General features: G+C 27.2%; 1 protein-coding gene across 1 annotated transcript in view; it reads right to left on the reverse strand.

Annotated features, from left to right (window-relative positions):
* Window positions 1-1,736: 1,736 nt before the first annotated feature.
* The window catches only part of LOC100198869 (bromodomain adjacent to zinc finger domain protein 1A), a 44,240-nt gene continuing 19,935 nt past the window's right edge, over window positions 1,737-26,041 (reverse strand). The window contains exons 6-20 of the mRNA XM_065805465.1: window positions 24,018-24,133; window positions 23,802-23,897; window positions 20,794-20,932; window positions 20,342-20,695; window positions 18,642-18,867; window positions 17,813-17,947; window positions 17,417-17,735; window positions 16,441-17,340; window positions 11,753-12,062; window positions 11,209-11,384; window positions 10,385-10,502; window positions 8,993-9,208; window positions 8,405-8,530; window positions 7,509-7,657; window positions 1,737-2,374 (exon numbers count right to left, since the gene is read on the reverse strand). Coding sequence (XP_065661537.1) covers window positions 2,147-2,374; window positions 7,509-7,657; window positions 8,405-8,530; window positions 8,993-9,208; window positions 10,385-10,502; window positions 11,209-11,384; window positions 11,753-12,062; window positions 16,441-17,340; window positions 17,417-17,735; window positions 17,813-17,947; window positions 18,642-18,867; window positions 20,342-20,695; window positions 20,794-20,932; window positions 23,802-23,897; window positions 24,018-24,133 — 3,608 coding nt within the window. The 3' untranslated portion in view covers window positions 1,737-2,146. The remainder of the gene's footprint in view (window positions 2,375-7,508; window positions 7,658-8,404; window positions 8,531-8,992; window positions 9,209-10,384; window positions 10,503-11,208; window positions 11,385-11,752; window positions 12,063-16,440; window positions 17,341-17,416; window positions 17,736-17,812; window positions 17,948-18,641; window positions 18,868-20,341; window positions 20,696-20,793; window positions 20,933-23,801; window positions 23,898-24,017; window positions 24,134-26,041) is intronic.

Below are 26,041 nucleotides of genomic sequence, written 5' to 3' on the forward strand. Positions count from 1 at the left end.
ACTTAAAGTATGTTTTTTTAAATATATGTTTTTATTTCACCACATTTGTTGTCTTATTTGTTGTTATATAAATAAAAAATACAAAATATAAAATCAAAGATTATGGTAACAGGTTGTAACAGATGATAACAGATGGGTGACAGGTAGTTATGGTTAGCAACATGTGTTATAAACAAGTGATGATAAACCACGACAACAAATGAATGGTAACAGTTGGTCAAGGGTGATTGAGAGTAAAATTAAGTGGTCATGAATGAAAAATATGTAAAAATAAGTCGGTCATCCGTGGTGGTCTTAGGTAACAGGTAGTCTTTCCAGCATCTAAATTCATCTAGTGATTATAAGATGATAATAATAGGAAGGATATCGACATAAAAATTAAGGAAGCCTCATTTTGCTCAATAGTTTGGCTGGTCATGTATAGCAAAATATATTTTTAAATACATGTATTTTTTTTTTTTTTAAATCATTAAAAGTAACATTAGAAATAACTCTAGTGGTAAACATGGGGAAAAAAGCAAGGGTGTACTAGTACACAAATAAACTAACAGTTATGGTGCATTGTAGAATGTATTAACAATATTAACATAAATACAAATTTTTGTATTGCTGAAATTACACCAAAAAAATGCTGAAAATTGCTAGATTTTTGCATTTGTATTCTATCAGTCTATTAAACTCTAGATACTTAAATAATTCTTAAACTCTTATATTAAACTATTTATTTAGATAAATAGTGAAACATAAGAATATTTATTTCATCTGTTCTGTACTATCAACACAGGCTATCTAACAATACTCTGGGAGAGAAAAAAGGTTACAAACCTAGAAATACTTTTTTTTTAAATACTTGCATTATCTCTGTTATGTACTAAAACTTCTGCACATTTACTCAGCATAGAAGTCTTTGTTCAATAATTTAACCTTAAAAAATCTAGAACATAAAAAAAAAAATTAAAAAAAAAATGAATATTAGAATGATTTTGAAAAATTATAGAAAAGAAGTATATACATGATTAACTCCTTCTCTTAAATATAAATGGTCGGATTAAAATGATTAAGCAAAGCCTTCTGTAAATAGTTAAATTTTTTAAACTATGTTTGGATATTTTTATCAAATAAAATTTATGTAATACAACTATGTAATGTCTTTAAGTTTATACTAGTGATCTCGTACGATCTATGAGCATGTTCCATGAATAAATCCATGAGCATGTTAAGATATTTTTATTTAATGGACCAAAGTACTTTCTGTTGCACACACAGAGATATATGTGTGTTTATATATATATATATATATATATATATATATATATATATATATATATATATATATATATATATATATATATATATATATACGGTAGGGGTGACATTAATCTCATGATATCATGTTACCCCATACCATATAATCATTAAATTTCATATTACATAAAAATATGTAATATAAAGTGTTTATCAATGAACAATTAGTATTACCAATTGTTTATTGACTAACTAATGTACTTAGCAAAACAAAAAAGACTGAGCGATTTATTCAATAAAAGGTGTGATAGCTTAAATAAACCATGACCTAATTCTAAAAGACTAAGGATAAGTTTTATCACAATGTTGGTTTATGCTATTTGTTTTAGACAAAAACATCTAGTAATCACTCAAAAGACATTTTAAGTGATTTTAATTGATGGCTATATTTTAAAGAACGCTTATTATATACCTTAAAAATCAAAAAAACATTTTATTCAAAGAAGTATATTTACTTTAAAAGCATATTTCCTGAACATTATTTAAAATACATTGTTAATTTCATTGTTTATTTTTATTGTATACAACATTGAAATCTAGATAAATAATTCAGAAAAAAACCATATTGAAAAGTTTTAACTTTAAAAAAAAAACATGTTAAAAGTTTTAACTTTCAAAAATTTTTCAATAACAAGAACTAATAAATATAAAATTCTTTCTTGAAAGTTTCAAAGCTTTTTCCCAAATTAAAAAAAAAAAAAATACAATATTATTTGTAAAAAATTTGTATGAACAGTTTGCTATTGATTTCTAATAAAATGTATTTTTCATTTTTTTAATGATCACTTTAAAAACTTGATTTATAAATTGTTAACTCTTTGTTAATTGTTAACTTGTTTTGTTAACTCTTTAATCTCATCTCTTTTAGTCGTTTGTTGATGAATGTTTTGAGTTGTGTTCCTTTGCGAACTACATGTGAACGAGGTGGGTTGTAAGTATCACAATTACTAAATATGAGGTAGATATCAGAAATAAAACCATTAATATCAGAGTAACATCCGTCTTTTAATTTAGATTTGATTGTTGAAAAATCCATTGGAGAGTCAATGAAATCAGTATAGTCAGGAACCTAATGTTAAAATTAAAACACACAATTTATTAAAATGAAAAAAAAATGTCATTACTGTTTGGCTAAGATTTTGTATTTTGATTTATTTTTCATGCTTATTTTGAATCTATAATCTTTTTTAAATCTAAAAAAAAGTTGAATACTTAAGATTTTTTTAAATTTAGACTTTGTTTTGTAATTTAGAAACATATAAAAAAGAAAAAAATTCAAATTTTATTTAGTAAAATTGAAGTTTCTTTCCATAAAATTAAAATTTTATATATCTAAAATTTTAATTTTATTGAAAGAAACTTCAACAACAAAGGAACTTTTTCACAAAAATATTTATTTGCTTGTTGGTTGTGGAACTTTTTTATTTAAAACTAAAACTATTTAAAACTTGAAAAAAAAATTAAAAAGAATTGCAGATTTAAAATAAGCATGAAAACTTAAAATAATATAATTTTTCATCTGCACATTGTGTGATATTTATTATTATAATATAATGCATTTTATTATATTTAAAAAGTTGTTAACCATTTTGTTAAATATTTTAATATCTTTATTATTGTATTTATTGCTATTGTCTATTTAGTCGTAATAAAAAATTATATTTTTTATTACGACATTTTTATATTATATTTTATTACCATAGAATATATGTATATAAAATTAAATAAGTTATTAAACTCAACTGAAGTAGACTAGAAACTAGTCAAAACATGTATTATTTGTTTTACTTTTTTCATTTTTAATAAATGTTACACTAAAAAGTAACATTTGAAATAAACAATAAAACTTTTCTGTAACAAATATTATTTGTAAAAGTGAAAAACTCAAAAAAAGCAATGCAAAAAAAGAAAAAGATAAAAGGGAGTAAATGAAAAAAGCTATTAAAAATGAAAAATATCTACTTCATTTGTTTGATTTCTTTAATTGTAAAAACAATGTTTCCTAATACATTAATACATAACTTTTTTTTTTTTAATAATAATTGAAGTATTATTTTATTTTATTTTTTTTAATTTTATTAGGAAAAACATTACAGATTTGCAAGACTATTTCTATTTAGAGGACTACAGATCTATTTCGCAGGACTAGGTAGTATTATGTCAATTAATGCTTTACCTTTAACAAGGCTGCACATTAGGGTGATGCAAAATTTGTAGGTTCAAAACTTTAGTTGTCCTCAAGCTTGCCCTTGTTCTATATGACAATAGTAGTTATTGGGCAAAATTTGAATCAAATCGGATGATATTTAGGGGTTGCCATGTTATGTCACATTTTGGTATAAGGTTACAAAAAGTAAAAAAAATATTTTTTATTTTTACATTTTTTATATTATATTACTGAATTATTTATTATCAATTTCTTATTGATAATAAATACTAAATACTATTACTAGGCAATAATAAATCAATCATCTTCATCATTTAACAGTCATCTTCATCAGGGTAGACTTTGATGCAACTGGAAATTCCTTCCGGTGAAGATCAACCAATCTAAGAAGAAACTGCTTTTGGTTTTCATCTTTCGTAACGCTTGAGTTAAAGGATGTTATAAGTGCTATGCCTCGTTCCGCGCAATCGTTGACGACTTTCATTTGACGAACCTTGTGCTTCATTTCAAGATATGTTGAATCCATATCCCTCTCTGAAGATTCTTTCATTAAAAATGATTCAGCTTTTTCTTTTCCATTTTTCAAAATTAGATCGAAAAGTTCTGCGGTGCGTTGTGTGACGAAGGAAGACAATGGGCTGTGACAATCGAATGTGGCAGCATCAAGTCTTTTGAGAGATTTCTGCCTTGGCTGTTGTTTCAGGTTGTTTGCCATGTCTCTCTTGATGTTGTTGTCGACACGGGAATCGAAGAAAGCCAATCCTATTAGATGTTCAGAAAAATACCAGAGGTGGCGATGCAAAACTTTTGCTGCATTAATTGCAATTGTACGATTTGGATATTCTTGAATCCGTTGAAGAAGCTTGGCATCATTGAATGGTGCTCATTCAGCTAACGGAGCTTCATTCCAAAACTGCCCGTATACAAATGCCACAAAAAGACTTATATCTGTTATTCCTTTCTTTTCCTTTGCAGTAATAACAAATTGATCCTGAAACAAATATATCTTTATACAATATATAGCTTTTGCCATCCAACGTGCATTGTGTGTTGCACCTGGAGCCCGAAACTTCACTTTGAACTCCGATGTTGTAGTTGATCCTCCAAGGAAAATAAGGCACAAATTCAAGAGTTCTAAGTAATCATCCCTGGGTTGTTGACCTTTAATTGCTTCACTATAATATACTACCATTTCTTCACGGAGTTTGAGAAAAAAATCGCAGTTGTAAAATTCTTTATTCCCTATAGTAAACACCTCCTTGTTGATTGCTGGCCATTGTTTCTGGAAACGGTTAAAAATTCCAACTTCAGGTCCTCCACTGGTTCCAAATGCAGTCGTGAAAATGGTGGAAAGCATGACTTCAAACATATGGTGCCTGCATGCTATCCATATAAGATTACGGTCAAGATTCTGCTCCATTATTGTGCAGGCACCATTGTTCAACCCAGTGTTAGATGAAGTAGTGTCAAAAACCAGTCCCCGAACAAATTCTTTCAATTTCCAGTCTTTAAGAGCCTTCATGCAAGCATCAGCCTGTTGCTCACCTGTACCTCGATCAATCTTTGGAACGCCCAGCAATTTTTCCACCCCACCACCAGTCACAAGGATGGCAATTCTATCCACTTTTTTTTGACCACCAGTGATATCAGGTAAGAGCTTTCCATCCCAATGCAGAAGAAGTGGATCATCAGGAGAGAAATCAACCTTGTCAGCTGTAGTCACCGCTTCACGAACAGATCGCCTTTTTCTGCGGATTGTGCTGTACGACAATGATAAATCTTTTACCGAGTGACTAAGAGCCTGAGACACTGTTCCAACCACAAAGAGTGCACGGCGATCAGAAATATTAACACGATCAAGAGATGATACAACATTATTTGTTAGAACTTTCATCTTCTTTTTCGTTGAACCACTTGTGCTCAGTGTGCTGGAAGCGGAAGGAGTCTGATATTCATCATCATCCGAGGAACTAGAGCTACTTTCACTCACAATGTCAACTGCTGATGAAGAAGAAATGAGTTCTGTTTTTTCCATCAGTTCCGCTTGACTTCTTTGATGCCTCAATTCCATTTTAGTTTCTCGGACTCGTTTCCGTGCCTCCCTAGCTGTTAAATTCCGATCAATTCCTGCCATACTACAACTTAATGGATCTTCTTGCTGCTGACGTAAAAATGCTTTATCTTCATCGTTTTTCATAACTTCTGATGCATTCTTGGTTGAAATATCAAAAAGTTCTTCAAGGTCAGCGTGGAAAATTCTTTCTTTCATTTGACAGCTGTCCAATTTTGATCCTCGGTGTTTTTTCAGCAGCAGATATTCGTCATAAAGTTTTTTTAACTTTCTTTCCGCATTGTCAATTCTTTGAGTTGGAATTTTTCCTCTCTCCCATATAACAAGAACTGCTTCAATTGTTGCCCGAATACTTTTTTTCACTTCTTGTTTCTCTTCTATATGATGGAAGAGCAACCTCCGAAGAACATCCCCTCTTGAAGGAAGTCTGGCAGTTGACAGAGTTTGTGTAGGTTTACCAACAAGCCACACCTCAGCAGAAGATCTAGTGGTTGCCATATTATCAATTTCTAAATTATAAATAAATAAACAATGAAAAAACAAATTTGCGAAATTTGAGAAAAATCACAAAATTTTACCAATGGTTAATTCATCTTATAAAACATGGCAACCCCTAAAATTGCTTCTTTTAGTCTAATTTTTGGTACACATGATCCTAGGTGATAAAGGAACACAGGCAACCTTGAGGAGAATGTTTTTTGTGACATTTTTTTTTTCTATTACAATCTGAATCACCCTACTGCACATGCACATTAGGTTGGAAACTACTTGAAAATAAAGAAAATAGTTAAAGAACAATTAACAGAAAACTTAAAAATTGGTTAAGTTAGGAAAATACAAAGACAGGGAAGCACCAATGTTCAGGTAAAAAAATAGATGAAAAAAGTTTAAGAGATTGAAGGAACAGTAAAATTTTACAACACTGTCTTCCATACTAAAATGCATAAGAGCTTTTGTACATAACCTGTAATATAAAAAAGTTATAATATTAAAAAACATATATACAAAAATATTATTGAAGTCATTTTAACAACATGCATTTGATGATTTTCTCGAGAACAGTTCACATATGCCGAGGCACATTGCCATAATGTGTAATGTGTATTGTGATATAGGCAACTGCCTAGGGGAGCCAATCAAAAAAAGACAATTAACTTTTCATTTTTTTTTTTTGAAAAGTTGTAGTTTTTAGTGTAGATATGTAACTTTTTAAACTTTCTTACTAACTTTTGGGTGACGATTATTCATAGGTCTAAGGGTACCAATCAATTTAACAACATCACAAATGAGGCCCTGCACATGCGTTTTAGGGCATGACATTATATATAAACTGACTAAAAATTGAACTATAATCTCAATTAACTTTCTTTTAATTTTGATGAAAACAAGAATAACAAGAATTTAATAACAACAACATAATAACAGCAAAAAATTAATAAAAATAACAACTTAATAACAATATCAATTTACTAACAACAATTTAATAATAACCTAATAAAAACAACAACTTACTAATGATAACTTAATAATAACAACAACAACTTAACAACAACTTAATAACAACAATAACTTAATAACAACAACTTAATGAAAACAACAACTAACTAACAACAACTTAATAATAACAACTTAATAAAAACAACAACCTAATAACAACAACTTAATAACAACAACAACTTAATAACAACAACAACAACAACAACCTAATAGCAACAACAACTTAATAACAACAACAACCTAATAACAACAAATTAATATCAACAATAACTCAATAACAACAATAACTTAATAACAACTTAATAAGAACAACTTACTAACGATAACTTAATAATAACAACAACTTAGTAACAACAACAACTTGGATATATGTATTACCTTTAAGTAACAACAGGAGGATATATGTACTACCTTTAAATTTCATTAATATAAACAATAAAATAATTTTCAAATGATTTTTTAAAATACCTCAGTTAAATCTACTGGATAGAGAAAAAGTTCTGCTTCATCTTGTTTGAAGATCTCATTGATAAGCCCACTGCATTGCTTAAGTTGTTGCCTTGATAGTCCAGTTGAAGAACGATGTGATGAACTTGAAAAGTTTAGTGTATCCCCACCTAACCAGAAACAATTTATTACAACTACTCAACAAAGTATTTTTTAACTCAAAAAATTTAACACTTGCGAACTCAATAAAATTTAATACTACCAACTCAACAAAATGTGATATTTTCAACTTAATAAAATCTAATATTTATCAACTGAATAAAAATTAATATTTCAAACTCAATAAAAATAAATTTTTTCAACTCAATAAAAATAAATTTTTTTCAACTCAATAAAAATTTAAAAATTTTAACTCAACAAAATTTAACTCTTTCAAACACTTTTCAATAAAATTTAATAGTACGAATTTAACAAAGTGTAGCATTTCCAAAACAATAAAACCTAATATTTTTAACTCAATAAAACCTAATATTTTTAACTCAATAAAATTTAATATTTTTAACTCAATAAAACTGAATATTACCAACTCAATAAAACTGAATATTACCAACTCAATAAAATTTGATATTTCCAACTCAATAAAATTTAAACTTTTATTTTTCCATTTTAAAAATTCATTAACTATTGAAAAAAATCATTTAAATTATAAATAATTAAATAATAAAAAGCATTTGCTTCTATGACAATAATTAAAAATTTATTAAATTAAACATTTTATAAGTTTAAAAAACCTAATTTTTATCAAGATAAACTATTTAGCTTTTTTTATAACTAATTGCTTGCTTTTTAGTTTATTTTAAGTTATTTCTAATTTATTTTAGGTTGTTTTAAAATAAACTGAAAATTAAATTGCATACTGTTTTCTAATCTTGCTCTTTTATACAAATTATCATTGGATGGTGAAGCATTTCGTTTCTGTGCTTTTGATTTGCTTTCTTCTTTTTTTGATTTTTTAGTACATTTAGAGCCCATATTAGCTTTTTCTAAAAAATTCATATTTTGAAAAAATATAACTTTAAACTTATTATAAAAACATTTTTCTATATAAAAACTATACTTTTTGCTGAATTATATATATAAACATATATACATACAATACATAAATACTATACATACATACAATACAATACAATACATACATGCATACTTATATACAATACAATACATACATATAATGACAATAAAAATAATAATAATAATAATAATAATAGCTAAAGGTAATGTAATAATAATAATTCTATTAATATAATATTATATCAATAAAAAAAAAAAATAATAACAAAAGTAGTTTTGTTTAAAAAGGTACATAATTAATTATAATAACTACTCATAATTAAAAAAAAAAAAAAAAACACAGCTAAACCTGCACTTAAAATGTGTGGATTTAACCATAACCAATTCAACAAGTTTTAAAAATTAAATTTTGATATAAGAAATCAGTTTACCTCGTTGCTTTTCTATAGTAATAGCTCTTTTGCGTAAAGGAAGATCCTGTTCAGCTTCTCTACAAATCTGACAAGTCCATGAACCACGAGGAACTTTTTTAATAGGAGGATAAACACATTCAACATGAAAACCACGCGGACAGTTTTCACACAAAATTAAAGTCCCTTCTTCATTACAGACTGTGCATAACTCATTGTGCTCAGATGTATAACTCTCTAAATATCACCCAAAAAAATGAAAACAATTTTTTTACAACTTTTTATGTTAAAATTTTCAAACATAATATTTCAGGAAATTAATCATTTTTACTAAAAATAAAAACAAAAAATAAAATTTAAAATATCAGTAACTACCTTAAATATCAACTATTTCAAGTGAATTCAACTAACTAAAATATTTCTACCTTAAATATCAACTATTTCAAGTGAATTCAACTAAAATACTTCTACCTTAAATATCAATTATTTCACATGAATTCAACTAAAATACTTCTACCTTAAATATCAACTTTTTCAAGTGAATTCAACTAAAATACTTCTACCTTAAATATCAACTATTTCAACTAACTGTTGATTCTCTTATTAAACTAATAAACTTATATGAATTTATACAACTTTATTATTTTGTTTAATGTTAATAATTATCTCTGTAAGTAGTCATTTCTGTAAATAGTTATCCGAGTAAATATTTTGCTATTATCTAGTTATCTCTGTTTATCTTATCTTATTACACCATTAAATAAAATTACGTAGACACTTTTTGGAATGTACTTCAGAAGTTCTTTATGATTGGCAATAAGAAGTTAAGTTGGTTTCTCTCTGGTCTTGTTCATAAAGGTTTATGCTTTAAAGTTAAAAGGTGAATACAATAACAATAATAATAATAATAATAATAATAATAATAATAATAATAATAATAAAACAGTTGTGCATTGTATTGATTAAATAAAATTATTAAAGAGCTTCAGTTAATATTACCACTTATTTAAACCATGAAAACAAAAACATTGTAAAGTAGACAAGTTATACATTATTTAACAATTTTTATTTTTGTATTCGAATTTTTCTATTCATTATCTTAATTATTTCAATAAAACTTAACACAAAGTTTTAGTGTATACATTTAATTATAACAAATGTTTAAAATTTTTAAACATAAGCCCAATTAAATACTGTATTTTCATTAGACTATGATGTAAACATATTAACAGACAGGATAGGGTGTGAACATATTAACAAACAGGTTAGGGTGTGAACATATTAACAGACAGTGTGTGAATATGTAGTATCCACACACTGTATCATAATTACCTTAAAATGTAAAAAACTTTGGCATTTATTTTTACACCTTTATTGGTTTAACAATCAAAAACAATTCTGTAACATACATACCATCATCATTTTCATCATCATCGTTGTTGTCACTTTGATAATCATCATTAGGCTCTTCAAAATCATTTTCAGATTCACTCTCTTCATAATCTTCTTCTTTTTCACTAACTTCCTCCTCCTATAAAATTAAAGCTTGAATTAAATTTGAAATTAATGGATAGGAATTTATAAATTGATATAAATATAGCATTTTAACATCAAAACTCTTAATATTATAAAATAACTATATTGATCAAGACATCATTGTAGAAAATAAAATCTAATAAAAAATTCTCTAAATTCTATGAAAGTTCCTTAAAAAAAAGAGAAGAAACACAAAAAAAAACTTTTAACCATGATATATGTCCTTTATAGATGTATGCAACAAAACCCCTACTTCTAGTTATTTCAGTATGACTTCATCAGTGATATAACATGCAGATATAAATAATCATCAGAAGTAGAGTGATTGTTACAATCAAAACAGTTACAGTTAATTTTAAAAAAAATCAATTTAAACTTTTTAAAGTAGTAATTGATTGTAAAACACATTTAACACTTGTCTCCAAATCACCTTTAATTGCAGATAAACTAGTTGGTAACAAGTTTATTTTTCTACTAATCACTTAAACAAAGTAAAATTTATCTTTGAACTCATTTTCTTCATTACAGATATTAAAAATACCAACTCAAACAGCAAAAAAAAACTTTGTTTAAAAAATGTTTTTTTACAAAAACAATAATTATAACTATCTATACTATTATTTTTTATTGCTAACAATTTATAACTATTCATAATTATTTACAACAACTATAAATAGGTAATAAATAAAAAAAAGTTGTACCTCAGTATCATCGCGGTACTTAGATGATTGTTTTCGATATTGACGTCTTATTTCTACTGGCCGGCAGTCACTGCAGAACCAGTTACCAGTGGGGACTTTCTTAAGTGGAGGATTCAAACAATTCATATGAAAACCTCTATCACATCCATCACATAACAACATTTTATCTTCATCACCTAAAACAATTTAAATTTGAATGTTAATTTTTATGCAAATTTGTTTATCTTAATTTTTTACAACTTTGAAATTTTGACTTTCAATTCTATTCTGAAAATAAACCAGGAATAAATTTAAGAAGCTGAATAGAAATGAACCATAACCTTTTACACATTTTTAAATATTTGTGTTTAATGTACTTAAAAATTGTTGACTAAAATTTATGAAAAAATCATCTGCTCTTTACTAAAATACAAATGAACATATATTCCTAGCATACATATGAATGCTACTTTGTTCCTCTCATAAAGATATTTGAGATCTGTTCACTTATATACACAAACAATCATCTGCATAATATTGTAATAGTGTTACTTAGTACCCATACCTTTTCTTCTGCAAATTCTGCACTTAACATGCTGCACAGATTTATCCCATATGATAGAACGATCAAGGGTATATAGATGAACAAACACTTGTGAAAAACTCATACATTTTAACAAAGATTCTTGCCAACGAGCAAGACAAGTAGATGGTTTTTTTTGCTCTTCTTCTTCAGTTTTATCAATTTTTTTAATTTTGTTAGCTTCTGATTCCGCCTTTGTAGCCTCTATCATTTCTTTTATGCGCAACTTTCGAGATTCTTCAGTTTCCCCTAGAGGTGGTTTTAAATATTTCATTTCAATACTCTTCATAATCTGAAATATAAAATTAGTGTATATTAACATATATAAATATTTGATTCATAAGTTAAAGTTTTCAATATTTTCACTGTATCCAAATTTTTCATATGAAAAGTTTTCAGTTTAAACTAATTCACCTTAAAATGGTGCTACATTTAAGTATTTGGTGAATTACTTTTAACTTACTAAGCAACACCTTTAATTATTTAATTTGGCAGCATTTTCCAACTATGCTTGGAATAATTGCTGCCTTTAAATATATGCCAGGCTATTTCATGCTTAAAATAACCTAGCATATACAAAATTTATATATGTTAAGTCATGTACAGAATAACACTTGGCTCAGTCTGCAGTTTATGTATTATAGATATATTAAATATTTGCCGAAAAAATTTTTTTAAAAAACCTTTAATCTTTTTGGGAAATATAAAAGAAAAACCTGCAATTTTTTACAGTGGAGTCACTTAAGTCAAAATATATTTAAGGCAAAATACACTTAAGGTAAAAGCAAATAAAACATTTTAAGACGGTTTTTAATAAAAAGTAAATAATAATTTTTAATAATAAATAATAAAAATAAAGATATTGAAAAAGTTGCAAGAAACTTTGCTTTATGTTCAATTAATAAAACTAATGCTTTACAATTAATTAATGAACTGTTTTAAGTGAGTACATAATATGTATACATTTAAAAATATTCAATTAATTAATGAACTGTTTTAAGTGAGTACATAATATTTATACATTTAAAAATATTCAATTAATTAATGAACTGTTTTAAGTGAGTACATAATATTTATACATTTAAAAATATTCAATTAATTAATGAACTGTTTTAAGTGAGTACATAATATGGATACATTTAAAACAATCAATTAATTAATGAACTGTTTTAAGTGAGTACATAATATGGATACATTTAAAAACAATTTAGTTTACTTAAGCATTGCTTATGTGTTGTATCATATTCACAACATTTTTTTATTGATTGTGTAACTGTTACGTATTAAATAACATTAACAGTTTGTATCATATTTTTGTATTATTATTATTATAATATTATTATTATTAGTTGCTTGTATAATGCTTGTATATTTGGACCCGTAACATTATTTAATATAAACTGACCATGGTAATAATGTGTTGAGTTGTTTATATCATGTTTTTATGAGGATTTATAACAATAATAATTGTTTATACCATGTTTAAATTTCCAAAATTAATCTCACTTCAGTAAGTTAAATTGAAGAATCTTTGGGGTCTAAGTAGCGTTACAAAATGTTATATCAACTTGGATGGAGAAAACATTGAAGAAAACTCATCATTAGCGCGTTTTGTTTGATATTTCCAATATTTTAATGCAGCGCTAACAATAAAAACACTGAACAAACGCAGTAATAACACGTTTTGTTTAATGTTTTCCCTTATCCAAAACTGTTGCCAGTTTTGTGAGGCTACTGTGGCCCCAAAAATAGTTTCTTGCTTTACTTTTTAATTATACAATAAATTTATATCGTGATATCAACATGATCTCAAAAAAGCATAAAAAATCTATGAAAGCTTTAAACAATACGGTAGTGGTGTAGTGGTAGAGATCTTGCTTCAGAACCGAGGAGTTCCCAGTTTGATCCCCACACCACGTCCTTGATAATACAGCACTCAAATTATTTCTCCAAGCAGCAGCTTTGTTAAAGGTTCGTGTTTCAGAGTTTTAGAGTTGAGAAAAGGTTGTAACCACAATAAAAGTAGCCTCCTCAACTGTAGTGGCGTTCTCGGTCTTGGGAAGGTGAATTAACATTTACGAATGAACAATCTAACGACTTACAAACAGCTCATATTTAATACAGTTACAAGATTGAGAAAGATTTATTTAATGGACGAAATTGACTCGGTATCAATTGTAACAAAAGTCAGTAGTGATTTGATATAGTGTTAATTCAAATCTCCCTTTGATAAAAGATAAATCATTGAAAAATAAAATTTTAAGAACATTTTAAAAAAGAGATAAATCTAGAAACTGTAGGTCCAAAGAAACTGGACATGATGATGAAAATCATACAGATGGTTGTTCGATCTGTTTGCTTATTAGTGCGATTTTCCAATTATTGATGCTTGTAAAGATAGGTAAATATAATTCTAAATCATTTCAATACAATTTTTTTAAATAAACATTTACGTGAGTTGGATGTCGGAAAAAAGACTGCACAATGAATTACATAGTTTGTCCCCGTGAGGAAAATAGAAAGGTAATACATGTGGTTTTTATTTTACTTGTATTATTAGCATTTACGGATACACTTCATAAAATTGCTTTGTTAAGTAAAAGGAAAGAATGTCAACTGCTTATTTCTAATCATTTGATCAAGACTTCATATTTAGTTAACTTGTCACTTTAAATTAAAATACTTTCAACTTTAGTTCTGCACAATTACTGTTCTGAAAAGAGAATATTTAAAGAATCAAAGATTCAAGATATGACTGAGAGGAAGTTGGTAGTTGGGCAATATGAACCAAGCAGAGGCAACAAGGGTTGCAAAAAATTTACTAGAGAGGAAAAAGAGGCTACTAGAAAGCAATTTAGAGAGAGAAATCTTCAAACAACATTAGAAGTTAGTTCAGATGATAGTTTTAGTGATGAATCCTCAAGTTTAGATAGAGCTGAAAGTGAGGGGTTTGAAATAAAATATAGAGTTAATTTAAAGCTGCAATAAGATATGAAGTTAGTGATGTGGCTTCAGCTGCGATAGCAACAGCTGTGTTAATTGACTATGGAATTGTAACTGAAAAATATGGAATGATAACTGAATCAGGCTTGGACAGGAATGGCGTACAATCGAACACTATGGCTGACCATGCAAATGATTTTTTTTCTGACAACTTGACCAAGACTGTTTAGATGTTTTGATGATATAAACATTTCAGAAATGCGCTGAAAAAAAAAAAGCTAAGCTAAACTTAAACTAGGAAGAAAATTGAAAAAAAAGAACACAATTCCTTAAGAAAAAGAAAATATATAACCACTAAAACCAAACTCAAAAAACTCAAATTATTTTTTGTTAGGATTTAATTATTTTTGAAATAAATTTGAAATAAATTTACTTTAAAACTTATCTTTTGAAATGCTTTAATAAAGTAATCCAAAACATTTTACAAATAAATTCTAATGTTTGTTTAATAAATGAACAAATTTAATATAAATTAAATTAAATTAAAAAGTCTTATATATTATATTTTTAAAATTGTATAATTTATTTTTTTCAAAAAAGTTGCAAAACAAAAATTGTTTAAAAAAATAGCATAGTCTTTTTAAAATACAATATACTTTTTAGTAAGTCAAGTTAAAAAAGAAAAGCTTTAAAGAATTCTTTGTAAAAATAGAAACAAAAAAAAATAAAGCGATTAAATCATTCCATTGCAATAAGAAGATTTCATTTAACTTATTCATAATTTAAAATAACTTAAAAATATTATCTTTTAAAAGATTTTTAGAAAGACATGGAAAATAGTTTCAATTGTTAAAGTTTATCATACATGCTTTATCAAAATACATGCCTACATTGAGAAAATTCAAATATAACATTTTTTGTTAATTTACACAAAATGCATCTGTTTTAAAAACTATAATAACTAATTTTTTATTTTAGTTAAAACCTTTTCGTAAATTAAAAACTTTAGAAAAGATCAACAAATAAAAGTTATCCATAATGTAACAATTTTTTTGTTGCATTTAAATGGTTAAAACATTAAAACAGCCCTGGTCAAATTGTAAAGAAAAAATATACAAGCGTGGCCAGTTACAGCGTGCGATGGCACCCTGTTCCTGTCCAAGTCTGCTGAATATAAGGTATTTTGTTAGAAAGTGACTATTTCAATCAACACTAAGCACCATCAAGAAGTTTTTTTAATTAAAAAGTTTTTAATTAAAAATAATTGGAATGGATGGAAAAAAAGACAAAAATTAATTAGTTGATGTGATAAATTTTAAAGAGATTTCTATAAACAATCAACATGAAAACTTGAAAATGGGTTCATAAATAAGTATTTTTTAAAATATTTAACTCTTCTAAACATTTAAGAAAAACCACAAATAATTGAAAACTACAGTGATTTCCCAAAACTATTTCCAATTCAACTCCAAATTTTCCATATTTTTTGAAATTATGCCTATATTTACGGCTCACATTATTCCCAAAGTGAGCCAATGTGGTATATGTATGTATATATGTATGTATGTATGTATGTATGTATGTATGTATGTATGTATGTATGTATGTATGTATGTATGTATGTATGTATGTATGTATATATACTTACATACCTACCTTTAAATATATTACTACATAATATATTTAAAGGTAGGTATTTATTTTAATATATTAAAGTATGAATTTACCTTTAAAAGCTCAAGAGAAAGTTCAGAAACAACACCTTGTTTATCAGAGTGAGGAAGTGTAACTGGTGTGCCACATCTAGACATTTTTTTTTCCTTGTATACACTAAAATTATCTATTTGTTTAGAAATATAATGTTCATTTTCAGAAACTTCAAGATTCATAGTTAAGTCTGATATTTCGTTTTTATAATTGACTTCAGTTTCTCGATGTCCATTTGCAATGTATTCAGTTGTAATATGATTTTCACCATTGGTTTCGTCATTTGTCGTTTTTTGGGTTTCGTTTTTATCCCCATTAACTAATTGTATCATTTGGTCTTCCATTTTTAAACGCCATTCTGTTCTATTATCTTTCCAACCACCTAAACCTGCAATCCAAAGTTGTTCTTCTAACTCAACCAGTTGGTCACGCAAATTTGCTTCTATAAAATCATCCATCGTCTTAAACATATTCTTATCTATATCATTTTTTTCTTCATGTTTTGCATTTAACTTGCCTTCTCTTCTAGTTCCCTTTTTAATCTCTATTTCTTGTTTGTTTTCGTAATAACTGATAATTTCTTTTTTTTTTTTAATTAAATTCTTTTTTAGAGCACTCTCGCGTATACCACGGCAGTTCATTGAATCAATTATAGATTCTAACTGTTCCTTAGTTGTTACAGAATACCATTTTGTTAAACAAGTAGTTGAATAAATAGACAGATCTTCACCATTTTTGATATTATCCATATATGACTTTATTATATTACTTTTATTGTATAAATTATTTTTATTTGTAAAAGGAAGTTTATAACGTTTTAAAACTAAATCTTCAATTAATGAATTATTTGTTTCTCTAGCATGTACTATATCACTAACTTTCACTTTTGGGAACTGTTCGATAACATCTTTAGTATTTTCCTGAATATATTTGAAGAAAACAGCATTAAATTTAAAGATATGCAGCACCTAAACGAATAAAAATGAAAAAACTTACACCTGATGGCTCTACGTCACTTTCTTCACTCTCACAATCTGAAGTATTTGCTAAGAAAAATGCACTAGTGTCAGAATTCTCTACAAGAAGCCCACCCATATGTTCCAAACTCCAATAATTACGAAACGCTCGATCTTGACCTAAAGGTTTTTCATTTGTTACTGAGCTGTAATTTACCATCTCTTTTAAAATTTCTAACTCTTTTAATTGGTACTTTTCAAGCAAAGATTCTTCTGTTTTTTTATCTCTTGCTTCTTTTTTTAGTTTTTCAGGATCTTGCTCCTTTAAATCTTCTTTTGGGTCATCTTTTTTTATCAAGCTAAAATCAAATAATATATTTTTTTAATTAACATTTTTTTATTTATTTATAATTTTTTATTTAAAAAGAAAAATTACTTTTTGTTTTTCATTTCTTCTTTAAGCTTATTCCTGTCAGCTAGTACTTTTTGCCATTTTTCTTTTTGAATAAGCTGTTTACGTTTTGATTCTTCATGCTGTATATCTCGAAGTTGTTTCCTCAGCTCTTTTTGCCTTTTGAAAAAAAAAATTGATTACAACTAAAAAATAATTTTTTTATTCAAAGCTGTTCTTGATAAAGCTATTACAAAATGTGAAGAAAGTACATATCCAAGTAAGATCAAGTACAGATCCAGAAGGCAATCTGGCTCTCTCCACCTGCAACAATTATAAAATTGTGATTACTTAAAACTTATTTTTATGTGTTTATCCAATTGTCACTCTTTTTTTACCTCGATTTCTGCTGTAAATTGATAAAAGAATGTACTTTAAAAAAAGTAGAAATAAAAAAATTTTAAAATAAAAAAGTAAATTTATATGCTTATTTCTTCCTTCTTAACTTACATATTGCAATAAATATATGAAGTAACAATGTGATAAAAATAACGTAACAAAATAATGTAATAAAAATATGAAAATAAAGTGTAACGTTTATAAACAAAATAAAAACAAGTTAACACAATATTTTAACCCTTTGTTTACTGCCGGTTTCTATGACGCTATATTTTAAAATATGGTAACATGCTTCCGATAATGAAATTTATCATAAATCATTTTATGGAAAAACTGTAACATGCTCCCATTTTGCCAATTCACAGCAGATTTGTCAGTGTATAGCACATATTTATAAAACACTAAAACCCACAAGAATTGACAAAGTTTAAAAACCACCATAAAGGTATAAAAATAAAAAGTCAAAAAAAAATACTTGTCAAAAGCATCTTCCATATACTCTCTGATAGTGGATAACATAAGAGACTGATTGCATATCAAAACAAGAATTTTCAATTTGTCTTTCGGTGAAAAATCATAAACACACTTTGTAACTAAGTTGTTCATAATATCATATTCAGTATGCCGAAAGTATACACAGGGATTATCTGACATTTGCTGTTGTCCTCGACGCTGCCAATCCACATAGTTAATTCGAGAATCTAAATCATATTTTGTATAAAAAAGCACCTAGCAAATAACTTTTTTTTTGCAAAAGAAATACATAATATATAGTAAAATAATAAATAGAATTAAGTATGCAACTAAAGCAAAAATATAACTATTAGCATAATAAAAATTTAAACAAAAATTTAAAAAAACTTAATTTGGTTTCTGCTGGTATTTATAATCTTTTTTTTTTATGTAAATCATATAAATTGGTTTATAAGAGAAATATATTGAATTATGGAAAGCTTGCCATACAAATTGTTCTAAAAAGTACCATTTTTTGTATTTTAGATCCAATATTTTACTTGTTTTAATAAAGAAATTAATGAAAAAAATAGGTAGATTATGCTTGATAAAACTATGAAAAGTTAGATGTAAAAGGAGAAAAAATGCAGCGATTCTTATAGATGTATTTTATGAACTGATTATACAACTTAAAAAAAATTTTCTTCTTTGACTTTAAACAACGCAGCAATAGCAAAGATGAGAAGAGAACATGAAACAGTAAACATAATGTATATAAATTATTGAAGCATTCCTTTCTGACCGCAACATCAAAATCATCAACAGCACTCTCTCATTTCCAGTAATTTTTGAGGTACCACAAGTTTTTATATTTTATATTTTAAGACCGCTGGTGACCCAGTTTTCATCTTTAATAACAATCTTCCTGATGAATCTTTTAGATGACTCTTTTTGCTTATGACACATCTTGAGTCTTGACAAAAAGCCATCGCTTTTGATACCTTAGAACAGGTACCTAATTTTAAAATTGATCTCTTTAATTAATTAATAACCTTGCTAAGTTAATAGGTTGGGTGAATAAAAAAAAGCAATTGCTTTTATTCAGCATTTTTGGAGTAATTGCTCCGCTTTATGAGAATAAAAATTTGAGGAATTTGCTCAAATTTTCAATTTTAATTTTTTTTTGTTTATTATTATTTATTTTTTTTGTTGTAATGAGACAATTTTTAAAAAAAATTTATTCGTTTGTAGAACAATAACAATAACTATTCCAATATTGCAAAACAGCAGTATAAAATATATTTCTGGCTAACACCCTGCCATAGCAAGTTTTCATGTAGAAATTCCTAAATGTCTGATGCAAATGTAGATATTGCTAAATGCAGATCTGGATTTCAAGAGCTGTGTATGCATTCATGAGAACTAACACATTTTAATAATATGTATTTGTTAATAAATATATATTTTTTTAAATATATAATTAAATGCAGACATCTAATTTATCAAATATAGAAATGCTAGATACACGAAGTTTAAATACCTGAAAAATGCAAATTTAGGTATCAAAATATTTCCTAGTTTATTGGAAACTTCCTTATTTTTAATCTTATACTGCACAGAACTATTTTAAACAAACTAAAAAATTGTATAATACTCTAATTCTCAAAAAAACTTTAAAAGTAATTGTACTTTAATACTAAAAAAAAAAATACTGCAACTTACTAAGCTTGATCCCTGATGAGAGAATATGTAATCTTAAAATTTCTGTTAACGAAAATGGTTCGATTGGTATTTCATGCAAAGCCATTCCTTGGTGAAGTATAGGCCATGCAGCTGCAGCTTTAGAGCTTGATGAGCTTACATCCTTTGTATCATTTGCCTCCCCTAGATCAGTTTGGCTAGGCTGAACCCCTGTTGATGATTGAGTTAAAGTTTCTTCATCTGAAGAATGATCAACAACCTCTACTTGTTTCGTTTCTTCTTGCTCCATACATAAATACGAATGTAGAAGAGATTTTAGTAATTTATAATATTTTCCTTCAGCATCATGTTCCAAAAGAGCTTCTTCAAGCCAACCTATCACAAATTTATTTACATAAAGGTTATGACATTAAAAAAAGGCCAAGCCTGATTTTAGATTTACAATAATTTCTATAAAACAAATAATTTATTACTAAATGTTATTTTTGTATCCAATTCTTTAGATATATTTAACAAAGCTCCAAAGATGTTAATAAATTCAACCACCATTATTGCATCACCAACTAACTCTGATTCAAGCTTGCAAACAAATGGAACCAAGGTAGGAAAAGGCTATAATAAAAATGTTTACAAAATATTATTCAAAAGCCTATATAGTTATCTATTCAGAAGCATTTATATACTTTATAGTTATTAAGTTGTGACTTGAGTTTTACAGTGTTCCAAAATAAAAAAGATAAAAAATTCTAAAAAACAGTATTATTTTTTAATATAATAACAAAAACAAAATTATTTCAAACTTTGGAAAAACATTTATTTATAGGAACTAAAGATTAGAGCAGTACCTAGGTATTAGAGCAGTAGCTAAATATGATAGAGATTTTTTTTTATAAGACCAAAAGAAAGTTTTTTTGTTTGGAATCTGGATTAATTTATCAATGCAGATTTAAGTTGGCAGAGTATACTCAGGTCACTTTTAAAAAAATTTTTTTTTTTTAAATTTTATAATTCACCTCCCAAGGCAAAGAAGGCCACTACATATGAGGAGGCTACTTGTGGTTATAACCCTCTCTCAACTCTCTAACTCAGAAACACGAACCTTGACGAACAAGGTCACTGCGCGGAGAAACAAGTTGAGCGCAGTCCTTTTAATTCTAACAAAATAGAAAGCTACACAATTTATATAACTATATATATATATATATATATATATATATATATATATATATATATATATATATATATATATATATATATATATATATATAACTACACCACTACCAAATACTCCTTTTAATTCTAACAAGATAGAAAGCTAAAAGAAAAATATATTTTTTTTTGCTATGATGAATGTCTCTCATAAGTAGATATTGTCTGGCCTAACTCTCATCAATGTATGTTCTTAAGTACATGGTTATTTTAATATGATGTTATAAGTACTATCTTATGTGTAGATAAATTTATAAAATATACAATATACATACAAATTTAGCTATACTAAGGGGTCGTCCATAAAGTACGTACGCCAAAAATTTTGAAATTTGACCCTCCCCCTGTTGCCATGCGTACTTTTATGTCCCCACTCCCCCCTTAAAAAATACGTACGTTTCTAAAATACCCCCCCCCCCCCCTTAACTTTTTTTTCTTAATAAAAAAGTTTATTTAAAAAAACAAAAAGGCGGAGGGTACCTTAGATACTTTACTTTACGACTTACTCAGGGCCAGTATATAAGGAGTGGCATGTGTGCATGGGCTCCCTCAGGATGTTTTGATGTTCCAGATAGAACACTTTCACACATCGTGCAAACTTAAGTTTGTTAATATGTCAAATGAGGTGGCCTTGCAAAAAATTAGGATGACGGAGGCCTGGGAACAAAAAGCCCTAAAACGTTTGCCTCCCCCCTTCCCTGCCCAAACGTGAGGGAAATAGGTAGCAAAATTTTTAACTTTACCATCTAAAACTAAATTTAAATTTATCGACAGATTTTAATTTTTGTAGAAAAATATTGTAAATTACAAAAAAGTTATGACCATGCAAAATTTACACCCCTCTCATTTTGGGGGTCGGAAAATTTGCATGGTCATAACTTTTGTAATTTACAATATTTTTCTACAAAAATTACAATCTGTCAATAAAAATTTAAACTTAGTTTTAGATGGTAAAGTTTAAAATTTTACTATATTAGTGCCCTCACATATGGGCAGGGGAGGGTAGGGGTTTTAGGGCTTTTTGTTCACAGGCCTCCGCCATCCCGATATTTTGCAAGGCCTCCTCATAGGTATAAACAAACTTAAATTTGGAGTTTGCACGATGTGTGAAAGTGTCCTATCTGGAACATCAAAAAATTCTGAGGGCGCCCATACATGTGTGTGCATAGAGGAAAACTATAGGGGAAAGTGTGCACCCTTGATCATAAAATCCAGGGCGCATTATGTTAATAACATTCTCCTAAATTAATAATAATTGTAAAAATAATATTGACTACAAAATTTATATATACTTTCTTAAAGTTTATTAGAACCATAAATATAGAAAACTCTAAAGTAGTTTTATAATTTTTTCTTTCGTAAATTTTTGTTTAATTTTTTTCCCCTTGGATTTTTGGATCAAGGGTGCATACTTTCCCTTACCCTCTACTCCATGTACCATACATCTTTTTATGTTGGCAAACTAGAATCTTTAGTCAGAATGTAACTTTTCTATTGATTAGCTGTTTAATTGTGACAAATTAGAAAATCGAAGTACGTACTTTTAAATTGAACCCTCCCCCCCCCCCTCCCATACGCTTTCGTACGCTTATTGAAGACCTCCCCCCTCCCCCCTATGAGCGTACGTACTTTATGGACAACCCCTAATAAACGTCTTAAATAAATGTAACAGAGAAGTATCGGATGTTTGATTGAGGTTTATCGGAGGTTTAACTTAGACTTTCATTTTATATATATATTTATTTTATATTTCAATTTATAAACAAATTTTAATAAATGTTTTAGTTGAACTTTTAAATATCAAAATAATTCACATTTGATCTTTGTTACAACTTTCTATTTGAGTTAACAGAACTTGAGAAAATTAATTGAAACCAATTCCAACTATCGAAGCAGGAGTAAGCTTCTTCATATACACATTTTGCGTAATAATAATTCAATAAATTTGAAACTTTTGTTATTTTACAACTCCGTTACAAATTATTAAATACCAAAAATTATTAAAGTCAACAATTAATTTATCATTGTCTTTTTTTAAATACATTTCTTCAGTATCTCTTTTATTATTTTTAAACCTTCATAAATATATAATTATGTGAATTCATAGTTTAAAAAAATAAATAAAATAAAAGAGCAGTTCACAAATTTCAGAAATAATAACAATTAACAAAAGAACAGAAATTTTCCTAACTCATTAATAAGTGAAAAAAAAAATTTTTTAATTAAATTTAAAAAATACAAGCTATTAAACAACTTAAAGTGAAAAAATTACCTTTGAATCTTCCAATTGTAAATCTTCTTTAGTTTTTTGAAAGGCTTTTACAAACAAACTTTCTAACTTTTTAATATCATTTAATTCTTCTTTTTCCTAAAAAGAAAACAACAGCAATATAAAAACACCACGATAAAAAACTACAAATCAAATTAAATTGAAAATATACACACTCAATATTATTAAAAAAAAAATGATAATGAATAAACTTTAGACCTTTTCTTTTTCATCTTTTTTCCTTGCCTTTTCTTTTTCTTTAACATCCTTTTTAGATGCTTTCGATTCTTCAGTTTTTGTTTCCAGTGATGACTCTATAGGCGCTTTTGACACAACTACATCATTTTACAAAATTATAAAACATTTTAACTGCTTTGAGCACATAAATATAGAGCTGTAACATATATAGAGTTATGCACATAAAATTGTCGCAATAAAATATTGGATTGAAAAATAGGAATAGAAAAATTGTAATATATTTTAAATTTTATGAATTTACATTAAATTTAAATTTTATGAATGAAGTTAAATATACACCTCAGTATGTATGTTGAATTAAAGTGAGGGATTAGGCAGGCAAATAATATACATTTATATATATATATATATATATATATATATATATATATATATATATATATATATATATATATATATATATATACATATATAGTAAGTGACCGGGGCCAGGGTCGGGGCTAGGTTTGATAATACATAGCGATGACCAGGGCCAGGTTTATGATCAGGGCTGCATTAATATTGATAGATCCTATAAAAATGTTATCTTTAATTAAAATTTATGATATGAATTTTATTTAAAAACAATATTTTATAGGATCTATCAATTTCAATGCAGCCCCGGCCGTGTTTATGACCGGGGTTGCATTTTTATTGGTAGATCCAATAAAAGAATTGTTTTTAATTATAACTCACATCATAAATTTCAACTAAAAATAACATTTTTATAGGATCTATCAATATTAATTCAGCACTGATCATAAACTCATCCCCGGTCGCGGCTATGTGTTATCAAACCTGGCCCCGGCCATAGCCCTGGTCGTTTACTATACATACTTCATAAAATATCTTTACCATTTAAAATCTAAGGCGTTCAACATTTTCATTGACTTTAATGGGTTTTACAGGTTGTGTACAAGTCCTCAGGTCCCGAGAAAAAGTTCATTTTTTACTTTTGAGTCTATTTCAGAAATGTTGCTTTTTAAAAATTTATTTAAATATATTAATACTTATTTACTTTTTTAGACAATTTAAAAAATGATGTTTTTAAAAAGTTTTTTTAATATATTTTTTAATGATTTCTTTTTATTTATCTTTGACTAAAACTGAAATTTCCAAAACCTTTCCTGAAGAGCAATGAAGAATATTCTAAAATTAAAAAAAACGCCATTTATAACTTTAGTGAACAAGGTAAAGTTTGGAAAGTATTTTTTAGTTATTTTGAATTACACTTTTGACCTTAGTCTCAAAGGCCAAATTTCTCTAACCATCCGCTATGTTCATAAAGAAAATGAAGCAATCGGCCAAGAAAGGTCGACTGGTGAAGCTCATTCTAACCTTCTAATTGAAGAAATAAAGACTTGTAGGCTAGACGTAAACAATTGTAGAGGTTAAGACTATGACGCAGGTCTAATATGGTTGCAGTTTGAAAAGGTGTTCAAGCTCAAAATCAAAAAAAATCGAGTGTTGGTCAAATACATAGCACAGAAGAATTTTTCAAAAATTATGTTTTCGTGTCCCTAATTGACAAGACAGAATGGACAAGTTTTCCAAATACGAGTCATTGGGGATTTCTATTTGTCCTGAAAAAACTTCCACCAAAGGACAAACTTAAAGGGGATTATAAATGTTACAAGAACACCTGACTATGAAAAACATTTCAGATATAAATGGGGGAAAACTATACCATGAAAATTCTACACGTCAGTTTGATAACAACTGTTTTTGACAAATGGTGTGAGCAGAAGCAGAAGCAGAAGGCAGCCAACAAAACACTATCACACAATATAATCAAAAACACCAATTGAAAAGACCTTTTTACTAATCTGTGGATAGTACAGATTGCTGACAATTCTAGCAACAATGCCCAGCAGTGAACATAGTTTCAGCAAGTTGAAGTTAATTAAAACCTACCTAGGTACATTGATGACGCAAAAAAGATTGACACCATTTGCAATATTCTTCATTGAAAACAAGGAGGCAAAAAAACTCAACTTTAGAAAAAT

The sequence above is a fragment of the Hydra vulgaris genome, chromosome 09 (assembly GCF_038396675.1).
Source record: "Hydra vulgaris chromosome 09, alternate assembly HydraT2T_AEP".
NCBI classification, from domain to species: domain Eukaryota; kingdom Metazoa; phylum Cnidaria; class Hydrozoa; order Anthoathecata; family Hydridae; genus Hydra; species Hydra vulgaris.